The 14,186-nt window shown below is 36.7% G+C and overlaps 1 protein-coding gene across 8 annotated transcripts in view; it reads right to left on the bottom strand.

Annotated features, from left to right (window-relative positions):
• Nucleotides 1–14,186, bottom strand: part of RAPGEF2 (Rap guanine nucleotide exchange factor 2) — a 197,861-nt gene that overhangs the window by 66,456 nt on the left and 117,219 nt on the right. Inside the window, exons 1-2 of one of the 8 annotated variants that reach the window (XM_062610493.1) lie at nucleotides 5,101–5,128; nucleotides 4,221–4,258 (exon numbers count right to left, since the gene is read on the bottom strand). The exons of 5 other annotated variants lie outside the window; for them this stretch is intronic. In XM_062610493.1, coding sequence (XP_062466477.1) covers nucleotides 4,221–4,258; nucleotides 5,101–5,113 — 51 coding nt within the window. In that variant the 5' untranslated portion in view covers nucleotides 5,114–5,128. Of the gene's footprint in view, nucleotides 1–4,220; nucleotides 4,757–5,100; nucleotides 5,242–14,186 lie in introns of those variants that run through there. 2 more of the 8 variants (XM_062610401.1, XM_062610318.1) reach the window with 2 other exon arrangements.

Here is a 14,186-nt window from a genome sequence, read left to right as displayed (position 1 = left end):
CTAATATAATCCATACTTTTAACACTTAGGCCTAGCTATGCTGAGGAATAAGCATCTTAAGTTCTCAGAATTCTGTCCTTAATTTTTGCCAAATATTTGCTTCAGCAGAGCTATCTGAAAAATTAAGACAATGCCACCCCTGCACTACTTTAATGAATCACATTAACACTGTGGTGACAAACACTTTAAAAAGGCACAAAAGAAAAAAGATAATACTTTCATCTTCCGAGTAGAACTTGACTAGTATGTCAAAACCACAACCTGGCCTGTTGAGCAATGAAGCTAGCCCAAAGTATCAAACAGCTGCTCGTTAAACCAGAGCTATCCATCTTGAAAAGAATCTTATGAAAGATACATGGTTATGTAATTAAAGACTGTATCATAATGCACCTGTGAAGAGGTGAAACACTACTCCTAATCATATGAAAAAACCACAACTCCTTTATTGGCCTTCAGAGAGGATACTTCTTTTGAAATATATAAATTAAAAGGAAAGGAATAATCAGAAGGGGCCAAACCAGAAATCTGGTTTCAATAAATGATAAAATAAAGGTGCCTAACAAAATCAGAAAAAACCCTGTATCAAGTCCCAGTGCAATGTAATTCATTAAAATGAACAAAATCACCCATCATCAGCAGCTGCAGTAGCTAACAGGTTACTAACTAGTTGAAATTCTTTTTTTTATATCTATTCTTTTCCATATATATATATATATAAACACATAAAAGACTACCGAGTATAGCCACCTGATCACAAAATCACACCTCTTTCCCATGTGTTATTCGTGCTGTGCAAAGCTCATTCAAAGGACAAGTAACTATCCCTAGCTACACTTATTGTCTGAGCTATAAAATAACACTGATGATCTCTTCCAGTAACATAAAATTATGCTTACTCTGTATAGTCCTAGATTTCTTAGGAAAGCAAGCTAGCCAGTACCTTACTACACATCAAACTAGAACAAGTTTATTTGAACAATTCCCACTCAAGACTGTTCCTCAAAATACCACTCACTTCCTTCTCATTCCTGGGAGTGAGGGAGCACCTAGCACTGTGCCACAAATCTTCATGAACTAAAATAGAATAACAAGCCACGGATTTGACTTGCCACTTTTAATATTTTTCAGTAATTCAAGACAGGTCAACTACACCAAAAGACTGTAGCACCTACATGATCACTAAAGGACAGTCACTGGGCTGGCAGTGAAAAATATCCTTTATTAGCAAACTTCATTTCAATAACAGAGTAAAAATGTAACTTAAACTTTCTTAAAGGCTGTGCGTAAGTCACTCCAAAGTACTCTGCAATTCATGAGTTGTTAATCATTACACAGTCATGAAAGAACTACACATCTCAAGTCACATTTTAAAAAACCATTATACCTGTCAATTTTATTTCTTTAAAGACCTTGACTAAAGTTCCTATGAACACCATATGCAAGGAAGGGCACAGGAGAAATGAGATAAAGATAACATTTTAGAAGGCCCAAACCAACCGTGGGAACCTTCCTGCGCTAGACTTTCATGTGATTTTTTTTTTTCACATAATAAAGCAGGTATAAGAGGCAATGTGTGAAACTTTTCAAGGGATAGTTGTTTCAACGTCTACAAAGCAACTTTTTTTTTTTTGAAACATCACTCAGCCTCCTAACATCTAAGGTAATGAAAATTATAATGAAAGCACTACAAAGCTTGTTGAGAGGACTCTAAAAACCAGCAAGGACACAGGCAAACAGAACAAACCTAGTGAAATACACAAAATCTAGTTAAGTACACTAAATACAAGAACTAAGCAGAACAACTTTTGCAACAATCCAGCTTACAATTCTTTGCCATCTTTCACCAAAAGCATAATCCCTGTCCAGATGACAACAGTTGTGTATGAAGGACCACCACCAATAGATCAATATAACCTTCAAATAGGTGTCTGTAACACTGCTTCAGACTCTTCCCATTTATAAAACATGAGCATGTAGGACCAGCACACTTGACTGATGCTGCTGATTTTATTTCTTATATTAAATAATGTAGGAAACACAACACAATTTCTTACTTTTCCTCTCTTCATTTTCACCATGATGAACATAATGGCCAGCTTGCATTCCATTTTCACAGAACAGTAGATTTAAGCTACAACCCTCATTCCCTAACTAAACTAATGTGAAATTAAGATTTAACAGCATTAACTAAAATTAATTCACAGAATTTTGTGAAGCCTTGCACAAGAGATTTTTGCATCCAATTCCAGATTGTCCCAGCAAATCAAGCTGTGCGACTCTAGGTGGGGATGTCACAGAAGTAATTAAGGCTTTCTCCTTGAAATAAATCAGATACCAAGAAAAGATTTAGGATTCTGGGAACATACTAAAATGAAAATAACATCACCAAATGTACTAATTCAGTAAGTTTACCTTTTAGACAAAGCTAGACAAAGTCTGTATACACTGAAATTCCAAGGTTGCCTTTCCTCTCTATCAAAAATTCACATCTTTTGGTCCCATTTTCCAAGCAAAATAACTTCTACCTGGAGAACAAGCATGGAAAGTTTCATTGCCAAAATGGTGTTTTTCACTGAGCTATGTTGTGTTCAAACAGTTTCATCTTAAACTTCTATATAAACTCTAAACTATGCCTTTTGTTCATGCAAATTCTGCAATTGCATGCCAGCCCTGTGTCAACTCTTTCTCTTACATATATGTGGACATTTCTAAGGTAAACTAATTTTCTTGTAAAGCAATACTTTGATCTTTTCCCTTTTATTAATCCTGCATCTCTACAATTTAATTAACTCAAAGTAATACAACTAAAATATGACAGAGCATGCAACACAGTGTCTCTAAAATGCCAGGTTAATATTTTTCCTTTATCTATAAGCAATTCTTTTACATCAGTTAGACTTGCTGGCTTATCAGAATCAATCTAGAACTTTTCATCAACATTCTTTGGAGAGTACAAAGAGAAGGAAAACCCAACAATTATGCAGCTTTCTCATTTTATTCCTATTTGCAAATTCAAGGTATCCTATCCTATTTCAGGTTCTTCAATACTTGAGTTCAGGAGGAAATTAATTTTATTTATTTATTTTTTAGATTCAGTTCTAAATATTTCATGAGCAGCAAATGATTTGGTAACATGAACTCCTTTTATACTCAGAATGTAATTAAGAAAGGGGAGGAAGCAACAGTCTACAAGAAAATGTGATATGTCTGTTGCATGCATAAGAAAAATCCACTAGACACATTCTGAAATGTTTCTAGGTTAGTTTCCATATTTCTACACAATCTAACTGAATTCTTGGAGAAAATGTTCCTCCTTTAAAAAGTTCCTGCTATCACATCTTCCCAATATTTACAATTCTTAGCTGTATACGCTGAACATACTGTACACACTCCCTGCACATTCTAAACATGCAGTATGCACATAACATATATAAAAATATCTTTCCAAGAAAGAAATTGTAAGATTGAAAATTATATTGAACCATGTAAAATCTGGCATGAAGATTTAAGCGTGTTAACTGAGCAGTAAGAATCTACACTTCTACAATCTTTTTATCGTGTAAAACCTAAATATCTAATTCCTGACACCTGAGGCCTTTTTAAATAATGTTTGCTCTTCTGCTTATGAATGCATTTTTCCCAAACAATAAACACAGGCAGCCTATGGGATTAAAGCATGACAAAGGTGTAGCTGACTCATGGGATCAATTAGAAAGCAGCAGTACTTACGCCTTTTGTTCATTCCATGTTTTACTAACAGTTTCTGCATTTTCAGCATAAGTGTATCACAGATGTTAAACGCCATGCTACAAGGCAACAGCACACAAGTACCATACACTAGGCAGGATAAATCTATTCTTACCACCACCTACAATTATATCACTTGTTATACAGTTTGCATATTTCTTTAAAGTTTTAACAAATGCATACTGATTTTAACAGAATGCTCATAGCTTCTTGCCCCATTAAGGTATGCCAGCATTTTTTCAATCAATTTTTAACATTCAAAATGAACCTACAGACTTCCCTTTTCTAAGCTAAAAATAATCTTAAATACAGCCACCGACTCTAATGCCACAGCAGGTACAGCTTTCCCTCAAAACCCACTGTTAAACTCACAAGCAGAAAAGCCCGCAAGCAGGACGACAAGCAGTTTCAACCTCCATGCAGTTTGCCCATGACAGGTTATTGATAGAACAAGCAGAATTTGCAATACTTACTGAGTGTTTCTCCTGCTGGCCCATAACTCCATGGTTAGCTGGGACTGCAAGTGGTTTCATAATGAAGAAACATAAACTGAACTGAATTTACACATCATGTACCAATTTCTTATGGATGGCAAGTCACCCTCTACAGCATTAAATTAAAAAGAGGAGGAGGGGGTGAAACCAAGCTGGAACTAAAAGTGTCACTACTGGTAAGCTCAAAACCCCCCTCACACTTGTAGTGCAGAGCAGCAATCCAAACGACAGCGTTAGTCTCCATTTTTGTAACACAAAGTCTAAGCGTGTCAGGACATACAGAGCCTGATGAAACCCTACATTATCCACCATTCATCCAGGGGAACAAAACCATTCCCTAAGCCTGAGGAATGGAAAGAAAAGAAAAAGGAGGAAAAAAGCTAAAATGGCTGACTGCACAGAGACTCCCTCAAAAAGGCTTAATACAGTATTATATTAGTCAGGGTGCAGGAACCAGCCTCCAGCATTCAGCCAAGCATTGTTAATACTCCTGTTTCATTTGCAATCACACACACTCACACACGCTGCCTCCCCCCGCTCCACCACTACCCTCCGCTCCACCAAAATCTGGGCAGAGCACGCAAATAGGGACCTCCTCCCCTGGCTGCTAATGATGCTGACAGAGTAGTGACCAGTGATCTCTGTTCCACACAGCTAACCAAGTTTGCACAATTAATCTCAGCAGCATGACATTGATGGACATTTAATTTTATGATGCCTGTTCCCCGCAATCAAGACAAGCATGTCTACTGCCCAAAGAGTCGGCAACAAAAATACAACACAGTTACACACACACAAAAACCCAGAGAATCATGAGTCTGAATGCAATACGCCAATATAATTACGTTATTGTGCTTACTTTGGAAGACCATGGCTGCAGGCAGTTGGCATAGCAACGCACAAGGAAAGCCATTTCCTGGGTAGAAAGAATGCTTCCTTTTCTAAATAAAAAATTCCTCTTAGGATACAAACGGCATTGCTGCTTCCTGCAGAAAGCAAAGACACTGTAGTCTGTCTCTTAACCTGCACACAGGCACACACTCAATGCAGTTCGAGTGATGTAAATGGATTTCTCTCTCTCTCTCTCCTCTCCCTCCCTCACCCTTTATCCACCGAAATATTCAAGTCAAATGGAAGATACATTCCTTGAGGCTCACCCACCCGTATACTTAACCATTTCACTCATTAAGGTAGAGATGGAAAATGCAGATAAAACAGCAAGCTCTTGCCTGTATCTGGTATCAGCCTCTGAAGATCAAGGCAGCCCCATAGGGGAGGGATCCGTTCCCTGCTGGCTCCTAAGAATATTACTGAAGTCAGGGTGGGAATAAAGACCCACCTTTACCTCACCAAATCCTGAGCTGAACACGACTTTTCATGAAGATGAGGATAAAGCAGAGGGTTTGACATCACCTCCTTTTTCCCCACACCCAAAAGAGTGTTGCTGCAGAGCTGTAAACATTGTTATCAAGTATTTATAAACAGTGCACTTGAGCTCTCAGATTTTCAGCAGCTTTGCCACTATGCAGGCCAGAGATACCCATGGGCTGTGGCAGATAAAAGTTCAAAACCCTTTAACACATCATTTGAAGTCTTTCTGAATATAGCTCCTGCTTCTCTCTGCACACTGAATACACAAATTCCACTAAAAACAAACGGGGAAGCAAGAGCTGGAAGAGATAGACATACATAGGGCTTTTATAATTTCCTTTACTGATTGTACTTGAACTCAGAAATTTTCCCAGTCGCTCCCATTTACACTATACCACTTCCCATGTTATACCAGCAACCACATACTGCAGAGGAGCTGAGCCATGCTCAAGCAATAAACTAACTTTCAGCCCTATAGAATGCACATCTTAAATGCCATGAATTCAAGTCACTTGACACAGGGGAAACCACACCAGGGTATACAGGGACACGTCAATCTTCCATTAGGCTGCCACTTCAGGACAGCTGTTTATAACACATTCTTTAAAATCAGAGATCATCTGTGCTTTAAGTAACTTCAAAGTTGGGGTTGGTTTGGTTTTTTTTTCCTTTTAAGACCGCACAGAAAAAAAAAAAAAGACTTAGCAGTTGTTACACAGGCATAAACACGCAGGAAAAAAATGAATACTACAGAATACTATGCCATACAATCTGCACCTGCCTTCCACCAGAATAGCCTGTCCACTGATACTGAGTTTAGTTTGTTGCACAGTGATTTCTTTTGGTACTAGCAATGACTGCTAGTAAATGAGGCCATAAAAATTAATGGAAATGATCTAGTAAGGCAAGAAAAGATCATGAAATATCTGGTCTATTTTTTGCACAGCTATTCTAAGGACATCATTTCGTACACACCACATTTGAAATGTAATATATTTAAACTTATGAGAGTTTAATGACACTTGTGCCCTTGGCCTTCTAGTATATGCTAAATGATAAGTTACTCTTCAAACAATTGAATTACAAAAATTACTTTAGAATTGCTGCAATTGTATTGTGCCAGGGCAACCAACAGCTGATTTAAAAATGTTAAATTATGCTTAAGCCTTGTAAAACAGTCTAATGCTGAGCACAATCAATTTTCTGATGAAGTGCTGACCAGAAGCAGCGGAAGTTATTCATTCTAGGAAGTTCAGACAAACCCTCTCCAGTACAAAATTAAAAAATAATACTTGTTGACAAAGCAATTAAAACCCTCTTGAGTCTGATTTGGTGGCCTTGCGGTTAACACCATAAGCAGAGTTTGAGCGTGGTGTTTTACGCTCATGTCAGGAAAAATTAAGTTCTGCCAAGACAGAAACTCCCCACAGCACACCACTTTCTGAACTTCATTACAGACATAACTATCAACATGCATCTTACTCTGCATCAGCTTGTGTTGTTCTGCATCATTTAACCAAAATCTAGCCCTGGTTTCTGTGGGATAAGTCTTGAAGAGTAACATAAAACCATAAATAAAACCACTAAAACAATACTAAAAGTCAAAACTTCTAGATGACAATGCCATGAAATACTTCCTTACTATTTATGCTGGTCACTACTATACACCCCTACTTGGTGTCAGGAAATTAAGTCAGAATGTCATATATTAATACAAAATTTAAATTAAGCTCAAAGCCTTGGTGACTTCCAAAATAGAAAAAAAGCTTCTTTATGACAAAAAAGTAAAAAGTGCTATTTATATAATTAGGTGAAGAAAACACAGGCAATCTGTGAATCAAAATAATTGCAAGAAATAATGGTTGATTCCATTTCCCTATTCCTTCCTCCTCAAATGCCACCACCTTCCAGGTTCAGTGGTGCATTGTGATACTACATACTGTCCATTCTCAGTACAGAAAATAATTCCATATAAATTATATTTCATAGAAAGATAATTAAAACAAAAGTTCAGTGAACTGTTAGATGTTTCAGTGAAGAACGAATGGAATTTAAATCAGTGTAAGATACCAGAACAACGTATCCTGGAAAATTTCTATCATAAACAAGTATAAATAGTTTCTACGCAACTTAACTACAACTTTGTGTTCATGTGTATTTCAAAACCCATGTAAGGACTCCGTGCTTAGACTTAAATTTTGAGAAAAAAGCAAGAAATTTTTGGAAATGTTTTTAGGCCATTAATGTGAGATGTTAATAAACCTGACGTGCAACAATTGGACATGATGGACTATACCCAGCTGCTTTCAAAATAATGTACTTAGAAGAAAGCTGGCAGCTCTTGGTAAGTCACACTTAAGAAGGTTAAAAATTACCTTTCAAAAGTAACTATGAATGTTAGGACATCCTTGGACTACCCACAGGATTCAGGATTCATAAACTGTAATTCTGAATTCCAGGTAAGAAATGGCAGAGATCTCAGCACCATGTATCATCTGACTGCAATGCCTCTCAACTATTTCATGTGCTAGAACATAATCTCCCCCCGATACTATTTTCCTAAATACTGTCAACACCGACTGGAGCATTAAACCTTTTTAGGTTAACGACAAATACTGCAACAACAGATTACCTCAAATCTTCAACTTTAGGCAGTCACCTTAACTCATAACTATTTACAGGAGTACTTTAAATTTTATAAAGATTACATACACAAAACCCATTCTTTTCCAAAAGTACTTCAAAACCAGAAGTTATCAGCACATTTTCCCCTTCCCTTTAAGCACATTCTAAAGTATCATTTCCTTCATGCTCAAAAACTTAGACAAAAGGCAACAGAACACTGTAGGGTCACCAAATTTACTGCCACTTCATGACTCCAGTAGCTAGAAAACTGGGGGGTGGCAGGAAGTCAAAGAAATAGAAAAAAAGATGGAAGAATAAGGCAAAAACCCCACAACCACTACATGTCCCAAAACCATTCACAGCAAAGGGACTATTACATGAATATTACATAGTTGCACAGGTGGAATATAGACAGTTAAACTGAAAAGTGCAGGAATGGAGTATGTAATTTTATGGAAAGTAAAGCGAAGTATCTTCGCTTCCTCCCATCCTCCTCACTTGGAAAGAAATGGAGGCTTCAGACTTAATTTTCAGTTCAGGACTATAGACATAAAACTTAAGTTCTCAGGAGTGTGCTTCTAAATTTTATCATTTTATCTCTCTCCCACTGGCCTTGTGAGAGAGATTGCTAAATAGGATCTGATGCTCACATCAGCTTTAAAAACACCAACTGAAACCACGAAAAATCTGGAACAATAATTCACTCCAAATGCTACAATACATTTATATGTCCCATACAATCCAAAAGTTTTATTCTCATGAATTTAGGCAAATTTACTGCCAGTAATTAAAATCTCTGTCCATATGACCCAATCACATGCAAGCAATTTCCTATTTATCAGGGTAACACAGAAAGGGGATGGTCCACACACACCTGTCATATTTTCATTTTCTCAAGAACTTTGAGAACTTTAAATAAAACTATGTTGAATAAAGGAAAATTACCACATCTGCTCTCCAAGGTGAATTTCAATGACTAAAATACCACTTTGGCCAAAACACGTGGATAAAGCAATAGTATTTGCCAGTTTAATTTTATTCATAATTCTGTGGCATTTTCATTATAGTAATATTGCACCATGAGCAACACCAAAGCAACAGTCACAATGGAGTGGTGTGCGCTGTTTTGATAACACATTCACTATGTTACAGACCATTTGAACAAATGCCCTTCTGTTGATCTGATGCTGCAAATGAATCTATAATACAGATCTTTAAAATAATGGCAAGCCCAGAGCAGTCATGCTGTTGCCTCAGCTGGGTGGATGGGCCATAGGCTGCCAATCTTTTCCTTTGATGGCAGACTCATTTGTCACCTTCTGTGCACAGCTCTGTTTTCAGTACAGCTAACTTTCTGTTTGCCTGCTATCCAACTTAAAATAGGAGCAAATTATAGTATTCATTTAAAATACTTGCCATTGAATTATCTTTAAATTATGTTAGAACAGACATGAAGAAAACCTATAAGTGATGGATACTCATCCCAAATGTGACAAGATGTCCCATTCCTAGTGGATCTAATTTAGCTTGAGCAACTTCAGCAAAGGCTCACTACTGTAGCAGAGCACACAAACTTCTCTCTGGACAATGTATTTATTTATGCTTTAAACATAACATTGCTTTTAATATAAACAAAGACAATGTATTTATTTATGCTTTAAATATAACATTGCTTTTAATATAAACAATCTATTAAAGATCAACACAACTTTTGTGTCCCTGCAACACTTATAAGGTGCTACTTATTAAATTTTACTTGCAGGATCAAAATCATGTTTAATGTGTATGGTTGTGAAGTCATTTCATGTGATGTTTAGCTGATTTACCTGAGATTTTAGATAAAGCAAAGGGTTATTACTTACATAAGCCTAAACCTTAACACATATAACATGGCTTTAAAAATGTAATTTCCTTATTAAATGTATTTTCATTATTAAATATTAAAAATTAGACATTAAAATTTGAGATCTTAATGACTTCAATTGGCAGAACAGTCAGAGATTAATTTCTTTAACTGTTTCAGTACTGCAGGAGTGGAAAAAATACAGACTGTCAAGACAGATGAAGTTTTCCCCAATCTTCATAACATTTTCTCATTCTGGTGTAAGGACAAGAGATAAAGATAACATCCTAATTAATCAGAGAGCATGAGAATGTGGTTTCTGCTTTTAAAATGTGAAGGAAAGCCTGAAAGCAAAAAACTGAACACTCCTTCAAGGTCAAGAACGAGGATACTGGGCATAAAGGACAAGCAAGGCTGCTTTACCAGATGTAGATGATACCTTGACATCCCTGCTGGGATGAGGTTCACTACTGAGATACAAATCACCTCACTATCTTGGAGGAAAAGCAAAACAAAAAAATACTCACAAAATACCCCACTTATCATTGCGTCCATAATTTCACAACAGGAATCCAGAGACACGAGTTCTTCACTTATGCGAGGCATCCCAAAATAATGCATAATAATGGAGGAAAACTTCATGGAAGCTGGATAAATGAACACCTCTTTCATGTGTATTCTACTGCTGCACTGTTAAAGGCAAGAATTTACCTCAGAAAACTCCCTGACTTTTATCAACTGCCCACGTTCTAGACTGTTACATTCTTTACCAGCCCCACGGAATCGTGTTACCTGAAATAATTGAACATGTTTTGAATTGCAAGGATGATTGTTCTGGTAAGGAACTGAATGAATCTGAGACCCAAAGCAGGGGAACAAATATTTAATGTTTCATTTTTAAACATTAATGGATTAAAACCAAACAAAAAAGATTTTTCCAAGCTTCTCTAAATGCTAGCTGTTTTTCTGTTGCTTTGTATTGCTTATTTGTTTACTGGGAGATTTTGGCAGCAGTAGAGGGGGAGTATTTATTTGAAGAGAATACAATATACTTTCTAACAGCTTTTCTTGAACTTATTTAGAAACTTCAAGGAGTATCTGAAACTCATCACTATGTTCAAGGTGCAGACATAGACAGGACTGACAGGAAGCCTCCAGTCTGCCAGTTAGGTTTCCAGATTCCCCAAACAACAGTGGAAATTGTATGTCATTTTTACTACCATATTTGATGTTGAGACCTTTCTGTCTATCTTTTTGAATGTTTATTTGGACATGTCCTGGGGTAACTAGCTACTTATCTCCGGTATTTTGGGAAGTTTAACTTAGAAAAGGCCAGTTGCTGTTACAGAGGATTTTCATTCAATTCAATCATATGTTGTAAGGAAGTAACTTTTGTTTTTGTCTCCAGCCACAGTCTTATCCAAGGAGACTCTCCAAAGAGCATACTCTAGGGGCTGCAAATTAAACTCAACACTAAAACAGTTTACCAGTATAAGATCATTTTCTTTTTGGAGAACTCTTACCTCATGCACTGCATATCCTCCCTTGTGTAATGCACCATTCACGAATATACCTTGAGAGCTTTGTGCTCTGGCTCTAGCAACTGTATAGAAATCATTTATCCAGACTTTCTGCTTTTATCAGTAACAAACCCCATGCAACTTCACTTGTCTTTTGTTTTTAGAAATAATTAGGAAGCAAAATGAGCCAATTTTTTTTAGATATGAAAAAAAGTCAGAACACAACATCACATCATTCAGGTAGAGAGACCTTAATACAAAATTCTAAGAAACGCTTTTTCCCTTTCCTCTTCCCCAGTCAAATAAATTAGGGAGCCAAGTACCAGCAATTAATGGATGTCCCGTTCTGTAAATTTAACACTACATTTTCCCCTTGCATTTACAAGATCAGTTACCTAGGTATAGAAGTGCTAAATAAAAGTTGGTGGAAATGCACCTCCTAGATTGAGTTTCCCTAATACTTTGATTTTACACTGTTTTGTATTCCAAGTTTACTACTCAAAAAGCTGTCAGTGTGCTTACTTTGAAGATGATCTTTAGCATACCACGGATCATTTGCAGACTTTAAAACCAGTTAGCTACAGGCCTTTATACTCTCCAAATTGCAACATTCAAGAGTGACACAGAGAATGTAATTTAGTGATATGAAAAGGAAAAATATTTTACATTTTAGCACTGCGTGAATAAATACACAGAAGCAGATACAAACAATGCAAAACAGAGCAAACAAGAGTTTTTATGCCAGCCACATGAACAACACCCATAACATCTGTCGGCTGTTCCAGGTGCCTGTAGAAACTTTTCTACCTGAAAAATCAAAGATAATTAAGGCTAATAGTTCAAAACTGAAGCCCAGTTCCCCATACCCATTACTCATACAACAGAATGCTAACACTTTTGACTACACCTTACATAAAACAACAAAAGCCTTTTTTATGAAAAAAGGAAACAAAATCTTCATATCAGAGATGTGCAAATACCACGAATTTTAAAAGTGCTTAACCTCACATCCAAGAAGAACTTTGCTTCACAGCAACCTGAGTATGGCTAAATAAGCATCTTAACAGGGCAGTGAAAGAGAGGGAAAGAATTTACATACAAACGTTGTGGTAAATCCAAGGTAACTACCTTCCTTTACTCGGGACTTGATAGCTTCCCTGAACCTAACTGTCACCTACTGCAAGACACAAGCATGGACAATGGCACTCACACTTAACAGGACTAGCCAGGGCACTGTAATATATACATCTACCCAATAACGTAAAAAGGGTCTACACATTTGAAGGGTTTATCTCAGATTAATTAGTGTTTACATAAAACAAATCATTCCACCGTTTTTCCTAACTAGCACCTTTAGCCAAGACAAATCTCTGTTTAAATTTTAAGACTAAAACTACCTGAACAGTATGATGGATATTGCTGCATCTTCATTGACAGCTCTGAAAGCACTTTGCGAGAAGCCTGGTATATGCAACTTGGCTACCGAGTCTCAACTAAAAGCTTAAAAGCAGAACCATGTCGAATGTGCAATTACCATTGTAACAAATGCATTTCCTTCACTTTAAACAAACACAGCTATGAAAGAAACCAAAGAACCTCATCCGCTTTCACCTCAAGAAACCCACCACCACTAAATTAGCATTCCAGACACAACCTCAAAGATTTATCTCTGAGACCCTGGTCAACACCCTTACTCCTTAAGCATGTTTTCAATATCTAAAATGTTTAGTCTTAAGGAATTGGGGCACCTTTAAAAAAAAAATTATAAAAAAAGAATTCACAAATAGGAATTATGCCATTATTTCCACATAGAAAAAGTTACAAGTGGCACAAAGCTTCTAACAAATGAAAATCCAAGCTATGTTAAACTAAGTTTATACAATTTACTTTTAATTTACTATCACCATTCTAATTACTTCCACAATTTACTGTTTAAGATCATGACATCAGACTAGAAGCCAGGAGTTTCAGGTTACAATTCTTGTGTTATTACTAAACACTTGCATTGCCTCTAATCATCTCCTTCCTTATATCAAACTTATTTGATACTCATGCATTAAAACTCATCATGGAAGAGTCATGTTTAACCGTGTTGGAACAGGTTCCAGTTTTTACTAGAACCATCATGCATAACATCAACATATCAAAATACATAGGAAACAGTCTTGTCTTTCTCCCTTCCACTTCACCCCTTCATAAGTGATAACTACAACAGTAAGGAACAAACATATGCCGGTTGTCCAAGGGAAAAAAAAAAGTATTTGCAAATACAAAATCAAAAATGCAAGAATAGCCTTCTGGACCTAGAATCATAGAATCATTTAGGTTGGAAAAGAACTTTAAGATCTTGAAGTCCAACTATTAACCTAGCAGTGACAAGTCCACAAAGAAACTATGTCCTAAGCACTACATATACAACACATCCTTTAAATACCTCCAGGGATGGTAACTCCATCTCTTCCCTGGGCAGCCCATTCCAATGCTTGACAACCCTTTATGTGAAGAAATGTTTCCCAATATCCAATCTCAGCCTCCCCTGGCACAACTTGAAGCCATTTCCTCTTGTCCTATGCTTGTTACTCAGAA

The sequence above is a fragment of the Pezoporus occidentalis genome, unplaced genomic scaffold (assembly GCF_034315485.1).
Source record: "Pezoporus occidentalis ecotype Australia unplaced genomic scaffold, CSIRO_AGI_Poc_V1 ctg1, whole genome shotgun sequence".
In the NCBI taxonomy this organism is placed as follows: domain Eukaryota; kingdom Metazoa; phylum Chordata; class Aves; order Psittaciformes; family Psittacidae; genus Pezoporus; species Pezoporus occidentalis.
The sequence above is the reverse complement of the archived record's forward strand: the minus strand, read 5'-3'. Positions and strand labels throughout refer to the sequence as shown.